Source organism: Trichoderma evansii (assembly GCF_050947405.1).
Source record: "Trichoderma evansii strain SZMC 28006 chromosome Unknown GGI43scaffold_23, whole genome shotgun sequence".
In the NCBI taxonomy this organism is placed as follows: Eukaryota; Fungi; Ascomycota; class Sordariomycetes; order Hypocreales; family Hypocreaceae; genus Trichoderma; species Trichoderma evansii.
In genome coordinates, this window is record NW_028145183.1 from 446,425 (window position 1) to 464,995 (window position 18,571).

Consider the following 18,571-nt stretch of genomic DNA (forward strand, 5'->3'; position numbering starts at 1 on the left):
TCAGACCTCTCATATCCATCTCTTTGGCTCTAATGCCTTAATCCAATAGCATATATACATGTCTCCAAACCAGCCCGCAGGCAACTTTACCCCAGAATGCGTACAAAGTAATCGTTGAATGGGAATAAAAAAAAACAAAAAAATAAAAACCAATCCTTTCCTTTCCTTAAAAACCCCATAGTACAAAAAAAATAAAACTCCCAAGTCAGAAAAGACGCCAAAAATCATGCCCTATATCCAATCTCAAAACTCCAAATTTGGGTTACAAACTTCAATTTAGAGTCCACCCGCTCCCAAAGTTGGCTTCTTCTCTTCTCCTTCAAAAAGTACATCGTTATGAGGTTGGCAGAGATCCTTCCACGCAACAAACTCGTCATTCAGGTCCGTCCAGCCCCCGCCGAGTTCGTCATCAGGGGTATCACCAGCTGGATAGTACTTCTTCGGAACCCACCTTCGGCCATCAATGAGTTTATGCGTCAGGGGTTCGCCGGCTTGCGAGGCCTTGACGGCGGCTTTGAGTAGAGATTTGACATAGGGATAAAACCACAGCATGGGCCATTCGAGACTGATAAACTCTTTGCCCCCGGTACAGTGCCAAAGGCCGTAAATATGGTGGGTGACAAAGTTGACGCCCAGCTCGACAACGCTGAGCCAGTCTGCTGATGTAGACCCCGGGTGAGCTTCTGGGATAGCATCGTACAGTTTGCTCAGCGAAGCGACAACATTCTTGGGCATCTTGATGGTGGGAGGCTTAAATAAAGGCCCTTCTTCACGGATATCAACCGTAAGTTTAGTTGTCAAGCCAGATTCATTGAAATGCATATATCCAAAATAAGGCTCATATCCAGACCTGGTTTGAAACAGCGCCGATTCGTACTCAATGGCAACGTGATATTCGGTCGTCTGGGGAGGATCGCTCTTAGCCGGGATGATCTTGTCATGCGGAGATTCTGGGAGTTCGCTGCCCATCATCTTCGAGCGCCAATATTCCTGTCGGCCCCAAACATTGGCCATATAGTATTGGTCCGATTCTCTGAACTCGTACTGAGGGTCATATGTGGCCCTAATCTCGTCCATTGTGGCGGCAATATAACTCCTTAGATCGCCAATGGGTCCCATGAGCGTCCCTGAATTCAGCCATCGTGGATCAGAGTAGAACATGAAATTATCTCCCATATGCGTGCCCCAAGCAGTCGGCGATATGGGTGATGCGGGAGCAGTCCAGCATCGAGGCGCCAGGTGATCAACAGGCCAGCAAATTTTGTCGGGCCCCATGAAGACGGTCTGACGAAGGCCACGCCTGTGGAGTTCGCCAACACTGACGTCAAACCGTTGCGCTAGATGAGCATCAGCGCGCTCAGCAACTTGGAAGTATCTCTCAATCAGAATCTCGGGAGGTAGCTGAATGAGAATATCATAGCCATCCACGATGATTGCCAAATCGTCGTCCTCCTCGGGTGGGATCGAGTTGAAATATTGTTCCATAGCTCGCACCTTGGCAAGATGAGTTTTTGCGGCATCGAACTCGTTGACTCCATGCCAGCCAAGTAGTGTAGGAACTGGATAGCGGTTGACGGCAGCAGAAACTAAATTGTAGCAGAAACGTAAATTCGGCTGGCTGGCCGGGACGAGATAGTGTAGCCTCGACGTCTTTGGCTCTGGGGTAGAATCTGGATCTGAGTCTGGACTGGATACCGAAGAGTTTGAAGACGACGATGTTAGAGATGTTGGTAGCATAGCAATGAGCTCCTCCTAACGGCGCTTTTACATCAGCTCTATGCGACAACGTATATGCGAAGAGCACGGAACTAGGGGATATGGTCACATACAGGATCGGGATATGAGTTGTAGTAGAAAAGTATAGCGCAGAACAAGGCAATGAATGCGACGGCGAAGATGTTTCGCCGCCTACCTGATGAGGCCATCATGCTTGTTAGTGGGAGCGTCGACGACCTACAGCCGAACGACAAGATAGAGTAACGGAATGAAATAAACTTAGGAGAAAGAATATAAAAGAAGTAGAGAAAGAGAGAGAGAAAAAGAAGGGAATATGACGAATAGAAAGTCAAAAAGATTGTACGTGGTGCAGAGCACACAGTCTGATTACAGACAAAGATCAAAACGAGCGGCAAGATCGAAGTACAAGGTCTACTTGTGCGATCCGCATGAGACAGCGACAAATGGGAAGGTCGCAGGCGTCCAAGAGCCTCTTCAGACAGGAATGAAGAAAAAGAAGAAGGTCGAGGAGAAGATCATCGTGCCAGCCAAAGTCCTTTCAGACTCGGCGGGTGCGGCTTCGCGCCTATAAAGCGATCGACATGGCGACGATCGCTCTATTGCTCTCCGGCAACTTGTCGCTCATACTGGTGGATTAAGCAACCACCAGCGAGTGAGATTTACGACGGCACTTGTACATATTGGGAAGAACCCTGAGTGGGTGTATAGCACATACGAAGTATTGAAATGAAGGCTTTTCCTCTAAGGGTATTATGTAGAATATGATATGGAACGGACTAATGATCTTCGGTCAGCGCCATTCTGATGGATCTTAGGTTGGATCTTCAGGTGGGTTTTCCTCTTGGGGACGCTAAGTCGTGCCTAGAGCCTCTTTCTGCCTTTTTCATTTGTCGCTGCCCCTGGTGGTTTGGAAAGACTATTTAGTACTGTACGTCGTTTGTCGTATTGATTTAGATGGAGTTCCTATTGGAGGGGCCGTGCGGGCTGCAAAAACACCACCAGTCTGCACTGTAAAATTGTAAGCAATAGGTAATGCTTCGACGCTGGATATAACATTAATTGGGATGGCAGAGACACATCTAGCAAGGAGCAGCCGGCGGTGTAGTGTCCAATCTAAGGATTCTACACTGGCTTGTCCACACGGTAAGCGAGAGATATCATGCTTATTTAAAGATGGTGGTGCCTTGTATAAGTTTATTATACATCCCCGGTTGCCACTCATCCCCTTATATCTCGAGGATGGAGGTGGGATTAAGCTGCATCTTCATTCCCTGCAATTGAGCTCTGCCGATCACTCGTTATCAGTAATAGTGTCAACTTGAGACACCCGATGTTCATCAAACATGACAGTACGGGGTACGAGTGCTACTCTTCTAGTGCAACGACAATCAGCTGTCAAATACCGTCAACAACCTCAATCATGGTCTTAGAGGGAACAAGCACTGCAGTTATCGGTGAAGTGTATACATATAAAACACGCAACCTAGAGTAACAAAGTCCAGCAGCCTCAGATATCCGAGATAACTGCGTGCCAAGGCAAGGATGCTCATATTAGAAACGGCCGGGTAAGCACGCAATTCAGACCTCTAACATGTGTACCTCCCTCTCCCGTGCTAGGAGATGCCAATCACTGCACAAGGGCTCGGGAGATGGTCCAATTTGGCAGATGGACATTGTGCAGATCCGACGATCTCTCCTGCATGGGCGGTAACATTGGATGTCTGTGCTCCGTCTTTGTTACAGTATCTGTGCCTGTACAGCACGGCTTGACACTTGCATTTCTATTTTTCATCTTTACTTCTAGGCGCCGGATAGCAGTGATGTTAACTTTACAGGCCACTCTGTACGGGCGTCAAGCGTCCAATATCATGCATGGGTCTCGGCTAGCAGTTGGTTGGCTGAATGCGGCCCGCGACGTCGGCTGTTTCGGAGATTATTGCGCCGAAGTGAAGCAGCGTATAGTACCTGGCTTATATGTCGAATACTATTTCGTAGATGCATCTGCATTTTGGGAGGACGCTGCGAGAGTGAAGCGATGCAAAACTACTAAGCCATGCACTAGCCACAGCATTTGGTGCAAAATGAGGAACGAGGAACGACGAAACAGTCGACTCGACGCCCTCGGCGGCATTTGTATATTATGGAGACCAAAAGCTTGGCGAAAACTTACCCAGACACGCAAAAGATGCGACAAGCTCGACGCTGATCTGTGGCTGCGTAGCCTTATACGTCTCCGCTCGACGTCAGGAGAGAGCAAGCATGATATATCTGGTTGTTTCCGGTAAGAAGCCTCTCGTGTCTATTCCTGTGCACATGTACACGTCACTCGATTATACGAAGCAGCAGGAGACTCGTCGCATCATGACATTCATACATGCACAGCGCCTCGTATCAGCTTAGTCTTCCCCAGCAATATCCCACTGCTCTCGAAACATTCTACTCATTTTACTTCTAGCAGTCATGTCCGAAGCGACCGGCTGCAAGGAGAATCGCCAAGATGAACTCCGGTCATGAACCTCCTCGCCAAGACAACCACAGACGCGACGAGCAAACAATTAATTAACAGCAGCTCTCGCTATTTAGCCAGCGCATTTTTCCTTGGCCGTCCAGAGCCGATGCCAAGACGCCGGCGCTGACACTGGATGATATCCCAAGGCAGGGCCCCCTGGTCTCCTGCGCTGGGCTCAGCTCTTGGCCAGTTTGCTATTCGCTTGCTGCGCGCGAGGTAGGTCTGAATGTCCACCGCCAGGCAGAGTTGAGTGCAGACGTTGAAATCCTGCAAATGCAGCCCAATCACCATCCCGTCATCCATTTTATGCCGTGTCTCTCCCAGCAGGCCCTGCTCATAAGTGCATATGAGACATGCCGATGTTCCTCTTAAACCATAGGTACTACCTAGTAGGCAGATCACTATTGCCCGGCTTCAGTACAGCAGAGTCAGGTGTCCTCTAGCGTCCTCCAGCGTCCTTCAGCAGGGCCTAACGCACTGTAATCCCAATGCGCAATTCCCTTTAACCGCGGTGCGGAAGCGCGGCTTCAGTGCTCCGCTGCCAAGACATCATACAGTGCAGAGAGGTTCCGCCGCACATGCAGACGCAAGCAGTCACAGCGTCCTTGGCTGCTCCGTCAGGCGTCTTTAGCGCACCACAGGCCCGCTAGCTGGCTCCAGCCGGCCCAGTGCTAAATTTGTGCCCCAGCCAATCCCTTCTCCTTATCGTCCTGCAGCGCCCATTTCGACCTTCAATCTCAGGTCCACGCCACATTTTCCTCCTGTTCGACGCTCTTCCCCTCCTCCACCTCCATCCACTGCTTTTTCTTCTTTTTGTTTTCAATTTCTAGAAAGCAACCAGGTGTCCTTTGAAACAGCCTTTTTCGCGCCGTCTTTTTGCATCTCCGAACCGTCGCTCGCTCTTCCACCCCGCCTGATCTTTTGTCTGTCTTAGAGATTCGCGGCCCTCCGGCTTTAATAGTGGTTTGCTTCGCTTTTGCCGTTTCCTACTGCTGCATCGTTGCCTCCGAACTGCACGATATACGAGTTCTCCGCACGCAACCTCCTCGTATCCATCTCCGGCTGCACCCTTGCCATATCCGGTCGACAATCTACCAAATCTTGCTCCCTCTCGGATTTCGCGAGTTATGCTAGCAGGGCTGGCTTAAGGAGCTTGAATCTCTTATACGCCATTATTGGACCACACCTCGTCTTCGCAACTTATACGCCCGATTGTATCGACACACAGCTCGCCCATCATGTCTAGGCGGTCACAGGACGTCGCGCTCCTGACTCCCGAGGAGCAGGACTTCAAAGATATTGAAGCTGGAAAAAGCGAAAGCGAAAACACAAATCAGAACCTCGACCATGAATACTCAATACCTAGCACCGTCAAGTTCACTTGGCTGGGAGCCTACTTTTTCCTCTCTCTGGTCCTCACTCTCTACAACAAATTGGTTCTGGGCATTGTACGTTTTATAACCTTTGCATGCCAATCTTGAGGCAGTGATGCGATCCTTCCAACCCAAACCCATATGATAATATCATCCGTTCTCTCCAATTGGTTGCTAACCCGTCTTTGCGAATAGTTTCACTTTCCCTGGCTTCTGACATTCCTCCACACTTCTTTCGCCAGTCTTGGAACATATGCCATGCTGCAAATGGGCTACTTCAAGCTTTCACGCCTCGGTCGTCGCGAAAACCTTTCCCTTGTCGCCTTCAGCGCCCTGTTCACTGCCAACATCGCTGTCTCAAACCTGTCCCTCGCCATGGTTTCTGTTCCTTTCTACCAGACGATGCGCATGCTTACCCCCATCTTTGCCATCGTCATTTTCCGCGTGTATTATGGCCGAACATATAGCACAATGACGTATCTCTCTCTTATCCCTTTGATCATTGGCGCTACCATGACCACCGCCGGCGAGATGAGCTTCTCAGACGCCGGATTCCTCCTTACCATTCTGGGTGTCATCCTCGCCGCTCTCAAGGTAATTCAAACAGCAGATCAAGATTCTCTCATGCGTTATCAAGGCTAATCAAAACAATATAGACTGTTGTCACCAACCGATTCATGACCGGATCATTGGCCCTCCCACCCATCGAGTTCCTCATGCGCATGTCTCCCCTCGCCGCTCTCCAGGCTCTGGCCTGTGCCACGGCTTCTGGAGAGGTCGCCGGCTTCCGCGCACTCGTCAAAAGCGGCGAAATTCATCTTCTTCCCGCGTCTGCTTCTCTGGCTGGCAACGGTTTCTTGGCGCTGCTTCTCAACATCTCATCCTTCAACACCAACAAGCTGGCCGGCGCCCTGACCATGACCGTCTGCGGCAACCTCAAGCAATGCTTGACTGTCATGCTTGGTATCTTCTTATTCAACGTCACTGTTGATTTCCTCAACGGCGCCGGTATGGCCGTCACAATGGTCGGAGCCGCCATCTACAGCAAGGCTGAGTTGGACAACAAAAATAAAAAGAAGCAGCAGCAAGAGGCCGCTTTCAAGCCTACTGAGCAGAGATAGCGACTGTTGGCTGCATAACAAACCTCAGCGTTTTGATATATCCTTTTTCTTTTCTCCTTTAATGATATACTATAAAGATGGATATTTGAAGAAAAAAGCCGGTTGGAGTATTAGGGACAGCAATTCGACCTGACTCATGCTTGACCACGAACCAGAGATGCTTCTAAAGGCTGCATAAGCCCCATGTTTTAATATACATATTTGTCTATTTGCTGCCAGTTAAAGACAGCTTCAGAAAGAGATTTTGGGGGCTCCGGAAGTTGTCACGATCAGATGGGATATGGCGTTAGGGAGATGATGATAATACTCTTAGCAACACAACAATGGGTTGTGCATCCGCGGGTGTTTTTATGTGTGGTAAAAGTTGCCTTTAGGATAGCTTAAGGCATGGCTAATTTTCTTTTATTTTTCTATGTTTATTTTTTCAACTCTGGCTCCTTTTTTTTCAAACTACAATAGTATTGCCAATACCTGTATTATGCAGTATATGAAGATACGTAATCCCGATACCAGCGATATATCCCGTTTCTGTCTCAGCTCCAGCATAGCCACGATCCTCAACAAGATTCGTTCATGTTATATTCCGAAAACCTAACCCCTGAAGATAAGCCCGGCAATTCGGCGAGCGGGAAGAACCACTTTTCGGCGCTTGCTATGCACCATATAATTTGAACCTGCATAAGTGTGGCTGCTGGTAGCCGAGACTATCGATGCCATTAGTGCCTCTTTTTTTTCTGCGCTTGCGTAATATTGGTGCCGATAGCAGTCGGCCGGACGGAGACGTTTGAGTGCGACGGTGGGTTCTTTGATTTTTTTTTTTTGGTTAAATTTTTTTTTTTCCCCTGATATTAAGGCTGATGACAGAGGTCTAGCGATTAACAGTATGATACTAGTATTTAGCTGAGATGGGGACATTGAAGTTGATGGGCCGGATGCAGCACATGTACCGATCAAATCTTTAGCTCAATACCTACCTAGGTACGGATTCAAATTCATACAGTGTAAGATCGGATTACTAAATGAGACTTCGGAAACTTTATTATCAACATACTTTGTATTTATGATGCCAACGCTTAAACAATCCTAGCCTAACGCCATAATGTCCATCAGTCGCTATTAACAAGTCTGAAGTTGCAATATCCTGCAGACACTCAAGAGAAGATATTACAATACTACTACCGCAGTTCTTCCAATGGAAGAACTGGAAGAAATTGGCAAGGAAAAATAAAGCCAAATGAAGAACATCCAAGCTCCAAACGCTCCAGAATCAAAATCAAACATCAGCCCCTTGCCCCTAAAAGCTCATAAAACATGCATAAGAAATAGTATCAATCCACTTCTTCCATCTGGCCGCTATACCGTGATCCTAAATCACTGTTTTGTCTCAGGTGCCAAATGCCGCGTCTAACGTCCTCGAGCGTAGCATCGCCCTCCAAACCTAGCGTGCGGGCCAGGATCTCGAGGTCGCTTGGGGCTAGGGCCGCGTGTCTCTTCTCCCTAGCACGATCTACCGGCACTGACAAGCCGATAGGTGGCAGTGTCGTGAGCACAGCCTCCCCCAGCTTGCCGTTGGTGCTCCAGGTTACATCGGCTCCAGCGCAGTTGGTGCCGTTGTTAGTGCCATTGTCGTCGTTGCGACTGCTCCGCTCAAGCATTACAAAACGAAGACCAACTTCAGTGACCGTGACGAGGATACTGAGGACAATGAGTGCAATAATGATCCAGGTGATATAACTCATCTTGGCATCAGCATCCGAGTCGGAAAGGATCTCTGCCAGGTCCAAGAATACACGACAACGCTCGTTGAGTACCTTGATGCGAAGATCTATCTCCAAGTACTCGCGGATAGCTTCGTACAAGGGGTGCAGTGTAGGCTCCGAGTCCCAGAAGAAATTAGGCACGTCGAGGATATTTGATGCTATTATGCAATGTTAGTTCAACGGAAACATCACTGCGCACTCGGTCATACGCAAAGAAAAGGGGCCAAAAGGGAGAGGTAGAGATGGAAAGTATACATACAAAGGTTAATATCCACGCGACTTTTGAAGAGCCGACCGATAATCTTGACAATCTCAGTCCTCGTCATGCCCAGCTCTCCTGTCAGGGCCAGGGTCTTAGGCACATGCTGCGCATCAAGCATCGTCTCAATCATTCTCTCTTCAAAAAAGCAGAGCTTGGTACTCTGAGCAATTGCATGGCTAATAGTCAATTTGATCATGTGGTCTGATCGGGGGAGCAATGTGATCATGTCGTTAAATATCCGTGGCCGCTGCACATCGGGACTATATTCAAAATGGAACTCTTCAGTCTCGTAGTCGCCTTGGTCCAGAGGTCTTGAGAGCAGATTGACACCGTCCTCAGCATCGGCAAAGGTCAGATCCGCGAGGATGTCCTTTTCTTGATGCTCTGTAAAATTCCAGAATACAACGACTCCGTAAGAGTAGACGAACATCTCTGCAAAGTTTTTTGCCTCTGGTGCAAGGCGATTCATCTGAGAGGAAAGACTGTCATCTGTAGGAGCATATGGGCTTTGCGGCGATAAAAGGCCATCATCGGGCGATAAAGGGCGATCCGAAAAGGCAGATGGTCTTCCCTGGCCATTGCCAGAACCTTCGGTGGCGGACGTATAGGCGTCGTGATCAAAGTAGCCTTCGTGGTGATCCCGTTGTTCGCTACGCTCAATCTCCAGATCAAGAACTGTTTTCCCCGTCCCAGGTGTTTTGAGTATTGGCCGGCTCCGTACTCTGTAGCCTTCAATCCCGTTCATCAGCGGAAGAGCATAGATGGCGTAAAGGCAGTCGTCGTAGAGTTTAGTCTTCGCCTCATGCTTCTTCTTCAAAAATTCCGCCGTCTCCTTTGTTTTGAATGCTTGTGCAGTGCAATATGCTGTCAGCCGGCTGACTTTGTCTGTCCTCTGCAATTTGGGTAGCCGTTCTGCATAGCTCTTCCCGCGAATACCACCCCTTTTACGAAGCACATCCAGTTCCTCGTCTCTCAGTGGCCGTCCAGTCTCGTCCTGCAATCTCAAATTGGCTGCTGCCTCTCCTTCCAATTCCTCATCCTCTTCATTCCTTTCGTCGGTGACAGGTAATAAGACCAGCTTTTCGCTAATTTTGGTCGTTCGCGAGGGGATTGGTTTGCCAGTGCGGGATGGGGCGCTGGGGAGGCCACCAGCCGATATTCGTCGAACATTAGGGGGAATCCCTCCGGATGTATGCGGTCTCTGTGCTGGCATGGGTGGTCCGCGAGGCTGACCTGATGGAATCTGGGTATCGTGCTGCAGGATGTTGTCAACGGTCATAAACCGCATCGGCGTCCGTCCAGGGGTACCAGACGACGTTCCAGGACGCCGTGGTGACCTTCGCTGGTCCGCCCTCTCTCTCGCATCGGTGACCTGATTCATCCATAGTCAGTTCATTGCAGTTCCCCTATCGATTGAGCTCTTGGGGCTGAGGCTGGGAGTCGTACCAGCACGGATGGCCTCTGTTTCGCCGACATGATGGGCACAGGCGTGGCGCAGACGAGTACAAGGTGACGATGTCGGCTGCTTGACGAAGTGGTGCAACGATGTCAGCAACCGCTTCCGTACGTGCAGGAAAGGATGTGGATGCGCCAATCCGATCAGCGTGCAGAAGCGTGAAGTGGTAGCAGCCGCGTCAAAAGTTTAAAAGAATTGAAGAGGCTGTCGCCAGCTCTAGCTGTTAGCGTCGGTAGTGACCTCATACATCCCCACTGCTACTTTTGTGTGCTCGTGTCTTGAATGCTACCCTGGAGTAATATGATCAGTTCACTTTTTCACTGGTTTTTTCTACTAGAGCATCTAGAATATTATAGAATGGTGTGAGTTCCTATAGAACAAATATTTAAAACTCGTGTCTCTGTCTGAGGGAGCCTTTTTGCCCTCTTCTTGTTCTTTCTTCTATAATTCCTTTTGATCTCTTCGTCTATATTCAGTAGAAATCTGCCTCCAATAGCGGCACTTGGGCAAAAAATTGGAGTCTACTTAGCGCGTCTGTCATTACAGAATCCAGGCACAGTTGCACCTTGTCGGTGTTATATTGACCAATGACATATGAAACACACCGTAACTTTTTACAAAACAAATGTCGCTAATTTTAGAGCTACGTTTATATGTTTAACCTAAATTTGCGCGGTGGGCGAAATGCAGTGTCTTGCTGAGCTTTCTCTATAGCGCTATTATTGCAACTGCTAAACCGATTGAATGACGTCGTTCTGGATACAAACGCGCTCCACCCATGGCTAAAATATTTGTACAGAGTATGGAATCATGAATTACGGTTATGAAAAATTTATTCACAGTCGAGAGATGCATTATTAGTACTGCGCGTAATATTCGTTGAGGTCTATGGAAATCCTTCTTGTTTGTCGTTATTCCGGCTTACCATCTAATACCCTGTTCAAATTCAGGAGTACTATAACAAACTCTTCTCCTGCACCCCTTTATGCCAATATCAAAACAAACAAAGCGCTTCGGCTGTGCTATTGGCATATTATCGTGTACGGACCCTACTCCATAGTTTTAGATAGATTTACCTCGTGATTTTCTTGCATAAGCATGCAAGCAAAGCAAATATGACAGACAGCAACTCTCAGCAGCTGGATCGTCAAATAAGTGGAGAACTCAGCTCACACCAGCCAATAGCATGGTCTAGATCACATCGTTGCTAGGCGGTTGTCCCGGCTGTTTGTTTACATCGATTCGCTGCCCAACGGCAATGCAGCTCTAATGCACACAGACCCCGCGCTGCGGTAATCCCCTGCGCTGCCGGCCTTCTAGCAGGTGACTAAATATTGCCAAGCAGAAAAATAAAGAAAAGAAAACAACCATATGTGACGGCATTCGCAGCCCTTGACAACGTGCTGAGCGGCTTTTGGGTGGTCTCCTTTTGTTGATCGCGCAACCTGCACTTACTTGTTGTTCGACATTATTAGACCCTCTTCCCCACGCGCATGTCTTAGAGGTCTTGTATTTCCTTGCCTCGCGCCGCTGGTCGCTGGTCGCTGCTCGCATTCCTTTTTTCCACACCTCCAACTGTCCCACCGCCGTCACAGGAAGGATGACTTGATAGAGCTTCAGCAGAATTTCCCCCCAATACCCGAAACGGATCATAAATCATATAGACGTTTATATCAAGCACAGCCCAATCTGGGCGAGATACTAACCCTCCAGCAGCATGTCATCCTATCGAAATAGCCCCCGGCGGCAATCTCACGCCATTGATCTATCTGCGCCCTCCTCCAATATCAATCGCAACAACTCGACTACCTCATCAGCCTCTTCTGGTTACTCATACTCCTCTGAAAGCAGTGCCCATAGCCAGTCTACATCTGCAAGTAGTATTCACGGATCTCACACTGGTCATAAGCGCGGCCAGAGCGATGTCATAGCACGAGCACGATTCTTCGAGACTGGGGAGGTGAGCGGCTCTGGCTCCAGCAAAGGTCAAGACAACCCTTATGGCTCAATCCGACAATCGCTTCGCCCTCTACCGCAAGTTCCAGCTGCTTCTTCCACCAACGGCCCAGCGACACCACCTCATCTTTCCAAGCCGCGCGAGAGAGGCCAGAGCATAGATATTGGCCGGTTATCGCTGTCACAACAAGATGGCTTTACCTCGCCCACAGCGGCTCCGACTCCCTCACGACCTTTGCCGTCACGACCGAAATCGATGTATATGCCTCGGAGCGAGCCTGTTATTCCAGAAGACGAGGTCGTGTCGCCGACGCAGCCCACAGTTCCCATGCATAGCGCTCATATAGCCCGGCCGGATCTTGAGCGGCTGGGCCGATCTTCAACAAGCCAACTTCGAACGCTTTCTCAACTTGCCAAATCCAAAGATGCAGAAGACTTTAGCATCACGTCACCTGCGCAGGAAGTAGCTGGTCTGCGTGGACGGCGCAGGCTACAGCGCGCCGACAAGGCTGCTGGTGGCCGCGGCCCCAAGACAAACTATGGGTGGGAAGGCCGTAACTGGATGGACAAGCAACGCCAGTTTCTTGCGGCATATGAATATCTCTGTCACATAGGCGAAGCCAAAGAGTGGATCGAGGATGTCATCCAGCAGACTCTTCCGCCCATTGTTGAGTTAGAAGAGGCATTGCGAGATGGCGTTACGCTGGCAGAGGTGGTAGAGTCTCTTAATCCTGACAGGCGTTTTCGAATATTCAGGAATCCAAAGCTACAATTCCGACATTCCGACAACATTGCCATCTTCTTCCGGTACCTGGACGAGGTGGAGCTACCCGATCTTTTTCGTTTTGAGCTTATAGACCTCTATGAAAAGAAAAATATCCCCAAAGTCATTTACTGTATTCACGCCTTGAGTTGGCTTCTCTTTCGAAAAGGAATTGTCGATTTCCGCATTGGTAACCTTATTGGGCAACTGGAGTTTGAACATCATGAACTGGAGGCGATGCAGAAGGGATTGGACATGCTTGGGGTCAATATGCCCAGCTTTGGCAATATGGGGGCTGATTTTGGGGTCCCTGAACCAGAACCGGAAGAGACAGAAGAGGAGAGAATCGACCGTGAGCTAGCAGAAAACGAAGATGTAATAATCGACTTCCAGGCTCAGCTTCGCGGTGCATTGCTCCGGCTGAAACTTGGCGAAATGATGCAAGGATTTTGGGACGAAGAGGAGTGGCTGATCGACCTACAAGCAAGAATTCGCGGCGGCTTCACCCGTCAAATCATGAATTACCGACTACAAATGAGACAATCGGCTATCCTCGTCCAAAGCCTGGTCCGCGGATTCCTTGTTCGAAGAAAGCTTAAGAAGAGTGACCAAGATAGGAAAGCTGCAGAGCCTGCTATCTTGGCCTTTCAGAGCATGCTTCGAGCACAGAAAGTTCGTTACGAGATGCAGGGCCTCAAATCTAGCATGGCTAAGTGCGATGCTCCTATTAGGGCCATTCAAGCTATGGCCCAGGGCTTTTTGCTACGTAAATCTCAGAATATGCAGCAGCAAGAGACGGAAAAGGCCACGACAGAAGTGCAAAATCTTCAGGCGCTCGCTCGAGGCATGCTGAAGCGCCACCAAATCAATAAAGACATACGCCAGCTAGAGAAAAATACCCCAGTGCTTGCCGATCTTCAAGCTGCCGTGCGGGCGACATTGGTACGAGCAAGAATCGAGAGGCAGCAACAGGAACTTCAATCGTTTACCGACGTATTCACATCGCTACAAGCCGCCGCTCGAGCGGCATTCGTACGGGCCAGAGTTGAACAGCAACAACATGATCTTCACGCTTTGAGTGATGTATGGACATCGCTACAAAGCGCGATTCGTGGTCGCGCTGCCCGAGATCAGCACGAGGTTCTCAAGGCCGAGCTGGCGGAGCATGTGCCCATGGTTGGTAAGCTCCAAGCAGCAATGCGCGCGGCCGCTGTGAGGCGAGACACTGCAACTTGCCTCGACGGCTTGAAGGAAAACGAGCCTGAGATTATCGAACTCCAAGCGCTTATAAGAGCCATGTTTGAGAGGCAAAGAATCGTTGCCATCCAGCAGCACCTCGAACAGGAGGAATCGGCAATTATAACACTTCAATCTCACATTCGAGGCTGTCTGTACCGGGGGTATCACGCTGATGTGTTGGATGAACTGGCATCTCACGATGCAGAGACAGCCGAATTTCAAGCTATCCTCAAGGCCATGATGGAGCGTGCAAGAATAGATGATCTGCTTACTGAGCTTCTCGAAGAAGAGGACTCTATTGTCATATGCCAAGCCGCTGCCAAAGCTTTCCTGATTAGAGCTCGGTTTGAAGAGAAGATGCGGTACTATGAAGAAAATATGAAAAAGGTCATCAAAATTCAGAGTTTTATGCGTGCCAAGGTTCAGGGTGAGGCGTACAAGAGCCTTACCACGGGCAAAAATCCACCGGTCAGCGCCGTCAAGAACTTTGTGCACCTGCTGAACGATAGTGATTTTGACTTCAACGAAGAAGTCGAGTTCGAGCGGATGCGAAAAACTGTAGTCCAGTCTGTGCGACAGAACGAGATGTTGGAACAGTACATCGATCAGCTGGATATCAAGATTGCTCTGCTGGTCAAAAACAAGATCACTCTTGATGAAGTCGTGCGTCACCAGCACACCTTTGGCGGACACTCCATGGGCCTGTTGGCCAACTCTACTATTTCGTCGGCGAATCAGTTTGATCTTAAAGCTCTCAATAAAAGCTCTAGAAAGAAGTTGGACTCCTACCAGCAACTTTTTTTCAGTCTTCAGACCCAACCCCAATATCTCGCCCGACTATTCAAACATATCCGTGTGCAGGGGACGCCTGAAAAGGAAACCAGACGCATTGAGCTTCTTATGATGAGCCTCTTTGGTTATGCTCAGAAACGACGAGAAGAATACTACCTTTTGAAACTGATAGCTCGAGCAATAAGAGAGGAGGTTGAAAGTGCTTCAAGTGCTCTGGAGTATTCCCGAGGACACTATTTCTGGACCAAGCTGCTCACCAACTATACACGGTCTCCGCGGGATCGCAAGTACCTCCGAGCTCTCCTGGGACCCTTGATTCGCGACAACATTATCGATGACCCGGCTCTTGATCTGGAAAGTGACCCGATGCAAATATACAGATCGGCAATCAACAACGAGGAGCTTCGAACGGGACGGCCAGACCATCGACCACTGGATGTGCCACGTGAAGTTGCCATCCGCGATCCTGAGACACGCCGCCTCTTCATCGACCACTTGCGAGATTTGCGAGAGATTTGCGATCAGCTGTTCCTGGCCTTGGAAGAACAAGTGCATAAGATGCCTTATGGCCTCCGTTTCGTCTGCAGCGAGATGTTCCAAGCATTGTGCCAGCACTTCACCAGTGACCCGCAAGAGAACCTGTTACAAATGGTGTCTCATTGGCTGTGGAAATTTTACCTCCAACCCGCCGTCACTGCACCTGAAAACTTTGGCGTTATTGACAAGTCGCTCAGCCCTCTCCAGAAGCGGAATCTCGGCGAAGTCGCCAAAGTGGTAGGGCAAATTGCACTTGGCCGGCCATTTGGCGGCGAGAATATCTACCTGCAGCCCCTGAACGCCTTCATCGGTGAATCTATCGAACGGCTACATCAGATTGCCAATGAGCTCATCGCAGTGCCTGACCCCGAGAGGACATTTGATATTGACGAGTTCAACGACTTGTACGCGAAAAACAAGCCTACATTGTACGTCAAGATGTCGGATGTCTTTGCCATTCATAATCTTGTAGCTGCGGAGCTCTTGGTCATGTCTCCAACTCGGGATGACGTCCTGCGCGAAATCATGCAAGATCTGGGTAGCGCCAAGAGCAACGAAAATGAAATGAGTGCTGCAGGATCAGCAGATATCCAAATGTTCCTGACTCCCAGGGTCCACGACCTCGAAGACCCCGAGGCAGATATTAAAGCTTTGTTTATGGAGACGAAACGATGTGTTTTGTACATCATTCGAGTGCAAACCGGCGCCAACTTATTGGAAATCCTCGTGAAGCCAATTACCCCTGAAGATGAGGACAAGTGGGAGGTGCTGCTCCGAGAAGAGTTTCCTCAAAACAGCACTTCACGCGGGGCGTATTCAGACGCTAAGATGGCTGACATCACCACCATGTCCTACTATGACCTAAAGCGGACGGCATTGGAGAACATCATGCATCTGGAGCAGATGGGAAGGATCTCAAAGCAGAACCAGTACCAAGACGTACTTAACGCCATTGCTAGTGATATCCGAACCCAGAGCCGTAGACGAGTTCAGAGACAACGAGAACTAGATGGCGTGCGTCTGACTCTTGGCAACTTGAACGACAAGGCGAAGTATCTGGAACAACAGCGTAAAAGCTACGACGACTATATTGAGCAAGCCATGAAGACTCTTCAGAACAAGAAAGGGTGCGTATTATACGTTGAATTGTTGGAAGAACTATAAGCTAATAAAAGAAAAACAGACGAAAGCGTTTCCTTATGCCCTTCACGAAGCAGTACAATCACCAGCGTGAGCTAGAGCGCAGTGGCCGGGTGCCAAAATTCGGAAGCTACAAGTATAGTGCACGAGCTTTGTCAGAAAAGGGCGTTTTAGTCGCGTGGACCGGAACTGCAGACCGAGAATGGGACAAGATCGATGTGACAATTTCTTGTGATCAGGTTGGCGTATTTGCCATTGAAGGCACACGAAGCCATATCCAGATTCCCGGAGCAATTGCGCAAGTGCCGATTGAAGACATGCTTCAAGCACAATTTGAGGCGCACCAATTCATGACACTGTTTGAGGGCACACTCAAACTCAACGTGAACCTACTGCTGCATCTCATCTACAGGAAATTCTACCGGACGCAGTGATGTGGCCCCGGCCCAAAGATGAGCATGAGTCGGGGTAGGAGAAAGCCGTTGATGTCACTGATGGCGTGATTTGCATTAAAGGAATAATACGGAGCGAGGCGAATTGAACATGTATGGTGTTTGGCGGAGTTGGGATATTGCATTTTGAAAGGGTTGTTGGAGTGGTCACGATTCCAGGGAACTTACACTTGACCGGATATGCGCACGCAGCTTATGGGATATGGGAAATGAGGAGGAGTGGAAGGGAGGGAGGGAGGGCAGAAGTCAGATTGTGAAAAATGACGAGCAGGCGGGCTGGACGGGCGCGAAGATATTATAATCACCATGACCATAATCACCGTCATCGTTGTCATCAGTTACATATAGTAGATTCTGTGTTGTAGGATACTTTTTTCTCTGTATTTTACTTTGTCCTGATGGTACTGCTTTTGGAGACGGTGGAGGGCTTGAGGGAGTGACTCGTCGGGTTTGAATATATAAAAACGATTAAGAATTCATGTGCCTATTTTATCGCGCGAATTTATAGTCAATGTGTGAGTGAGTTGACCCTTGGGAGTAGCTGAAGTCTGGTCTAGACTGTCTTGTAGATCATCTGCCGCTGCCGTAAGAGCTGACAGATTATCGCGGTTTGCTATAAGATCCGATGCTAGCGAGATAGGTTCATGATTCAAGTGGCTAGGACAGATCTACGCTCTCCGACTATGCCGTGCTGGAGCTATAGTTGGCGGTGAATTTTATATCTCGATTATACTTGGCCATATTGGGTCTCATCACTGATACTCTTACCGCTGCTCCGCGATCTCCTCATACCTCCTTATTAGCATACGTAGTCCTTCGTCATATGATTACTCCTGACCGGGCGCCTCTTAGCTGCCATGGTGATCGCCCCCGCTAGTTACTATACGCGTCCAAGAGGGGGATATTTGGATCTCCCGGATTCAGGGTCCTTTCCCCCAAAAGAGAGAAGCCAAGAGAGAGCAGAAGAGAGTTTGTCAGCCGCATTTGCATTGCCACTACAGTTAGTACTACTAATAACAAGAGTCGTACTAGCATTGGCGCATGTTCCCCACATGCAGCAAAGCCATTAGCTTATACAGTCCCTCCCCGTTAGAGCACATACAGTGCTCCTCTTTGGTGTCTCTGATTTTAAACAGCGGCTCGCACGCCTCTGGTGGTCTGGATCACGCAATCGGTGTGGGCTTCTGGAGAAGACTGAAAAAAAAGAAGGGGATCTGGACGTGGGGAAGAAGGCGATTGACCAACCACAGCATAGCCGATGCCGAATCGAGTAGTTCGGGGGAAATTCCAGCAGGGTCCTTTTCCCACGAAAGATTTTTGCTGTTGCCTGCCTTGCCTCTTGGGCGCTTGCGCAGGGGGTTAGAGAGATTTGCTGCTATCTAGCAGTAGTTGGCCGTGATAGCGCAGGCTCCTTTGGGCGTTATCACGGCAACATGGTCCATGTGACCAGAAATTGTGTTGGAATAAGCGTTGG

The 18,571-nt window shown here is 49.2% G+C and overlaps 5 protein-coding genes across 5 annotated transcripts; 3 read left to right on the forward strand and 2 right to left on the reverse strand.

The window, feature by feature from the left end:
* Positions 1 to 147: 147 nt before the first annotated feature.
* GGI43DRAFT_205018 (glycosyltransferase domain-containing protein) lies at positions 148 to 2,290 on the reverse strand. Its single transcript, XM_083200113.1, has 2 exons — positions 1,830 to 2,290; positions 148 to 1,752 (listed from the first exon to the last, which is right to left on the reverse strand). The coding sequence occupies exons 1-2, from the start codon at positions 1,926 to 1,928 to the stop codon at positions 277 to 279; spliced, it is 1,575 nt and encodes a 524-aa protein (XP_083057112.1). The 5' UTR covers positions 1,929 to 2,290; the 3' UTR covers positions 148 to 276.
* A 612-nt stretch (positions 2,291 to 2,902) lies between these two features.
* GGI43DRAFT_205033 (uncharacterized protein) lies at positions 2,903 to 4,158 on the forward strand. The gene has a single exon (XM_083200114.1). The coding sequence runs from the start codon at positions 3,387 to 3,389 to the stop codon at positions 4,020 to 4,022; it is 636 nt and encodes a 211-aa protein (XP_083057113.1). The 5' UTR covers positions 2,903 to 3,386; the 3' UTR covers positions 4,023 to 4,158.
* A 929-nt stretch (positions 4,159 to 5,087) lies between these two features.
* Positions 5,088 to 7,036, forward strand: GGI43DRAFT_205043 (triose-phosphate transporter family-domain-containing protein). Its single transcript, XM_083200115.1, has 3 exons — positions 5,088 to 5,694; positions 5,815 to 6,213; positions 6,276 to 7,036. The coding sequence occupies exons 1-3, from the start codon at positions 5,485 to 5,487 to the stop codon at positions 6,738 to 6,740; spliced, it is 1,074 nt and encodes a 357-aa protein (XP_083057114.1). The 5' UTR covers positions 5,088 to 5,484; the 3' UTR covers positions 6,741 to 7,036.
* A 738-nt stretch (positions 7,037 to 7,774) lies between these two features.
* Positions 7,775 to 10,469, reverse strand: GGI43DRAFT_414662 (RMD1 family protein). The gene is made up of 3 exons (XM_083207063.1): positions 10,209 to 10,469; positions 8,760 to 10,134; positions 7,775 to 8,658 (listed from the first exon to the last, which is right to left on the reverse strand). Exons 1-3 carry the CDS (start codon positions 10,236 to 10,238, stop codon positions 8,069 to 8,071), a joined length of 1,995 nt encoding a protein of 664 aa, XP_083057115.1. The 5' UTR covers positions 10,239 to 10,469; the 3' UTR covers positions 7,775 to 8,068.
* Positions 10,470 to 11,570: 1,101 nt separating this feature from the next.
* On the forward strand, positions 11,571 to 17,323 carry GGI43DRAFT_414664 (uncharacterized protein). Its single transcript, XM_083207064.1, has 2 exons — positions 11,571 to 16,632; positions 16,689 to 17,323. The coding sequence occupies exons 1-2, from the start codon at positions 11,936 to 11,938 to the stop codon at positions 17,077 to 17,079; spliced, it is 5,088 nt and encodes a 1,695-aa protein (XP_083057116.1). The 5' UTR covers positions 11,571 to 11,935; the 3' UTR covers positions 17,080 to 17,323.
* The last annotated feature ends 1,248 nt before the right edge of the window (positions 17,324 to 18,571 follow it).

What these genes read in the sequence shown, in the direction of transcription:
- GGI43DRAFT_205018 (XM_083200113.1), bottom strand. Translation starts at nt 1,928, where the DNA reads ATGATGGCCTCATCAGGTAGGCGGCGAAACATCTTCGCCGTCGCATTC. An exon ending in ACAACTCATATCCCGATCCT is followed by an intron (nt 1,753 to 1,829) that starts GTATGTGACCAT and finishes AAGCGCCGTTAG; the next exon opens with GAGGAGCTCATTGCTATGCT.
- GGI43DRAFT_205033 (XM_083200114.1), top strand. Translation starts at nt 3,387, where the DNA reads ATGGTCCAATTTGGCAGATGGACATTGTGCAGATCCGACGATCTCTCC.
- GGI43DRAFT_205043 (XM_083200115.1), top strand. Translation starts at nt 5,485, where the DNA reads ATGTCTAGGCGGTCACAGGACGTCGCGCTCCTGACTCCCGAGGAGCAG. An exon ending in ACAAATTGGTTCTGGGCATT is followed by an intron (nt 5,695 to 5,814) that starts GTACGTTTTATA and finishes CTTTGCGAATAG; the next exon opens with TTTCACTTTCCCTGGCTTCT. An exon ending in TCATCCTCGCCGCTCTCAAG is followed by an intron (nt 6,214 to 6,275) that starts GTAATTCAAACA and finishes AAAACAATATAG; the next exon opens with ACTGTTGTCACCAACCGATT.
- GGI43DRAFT_414662 (XM_083207063.1), bottom strand. Translation starts at nt 10,238, where the DNA reads ATGTCGGCGAAACAGAGGCCATCCGTGCTG. An exon ending in AACAGAGGCCATCCGTGCTG is followed by an intron (nt 10,135 to 10,208) that starts GTACGACTCCCA and finishes TGGATGAATCAG; the next exon opens with GTCACCGATGCGAGAGAGAG. An exon ending in TCGCGTGGATATTAACCTTT is followed by an intron (nt 8,659 to 8,759) that starts GTATGTATACTT and finishes ATTGCATAATAG; the next exon opens with CATCAAATATCCTCGACGTG.
- GGI43DRAFT_414664 (XM_083207064.1), top strand. Translation starts at nt 11,936, where the DNA reads ATGTCATCCTATCGAAATAGCCCCCGGCGGCAATCTCACGCCATTGAT. An exon ending in ACTCTTCAGAACAAGAAAGG is followed by an intron (nt 16,633 to 16,688) that starts GTGCGTATTATA and finishes AAAGAAAAACAG; the next exon opens with ACGAAAGCGTTTCCTTATGC.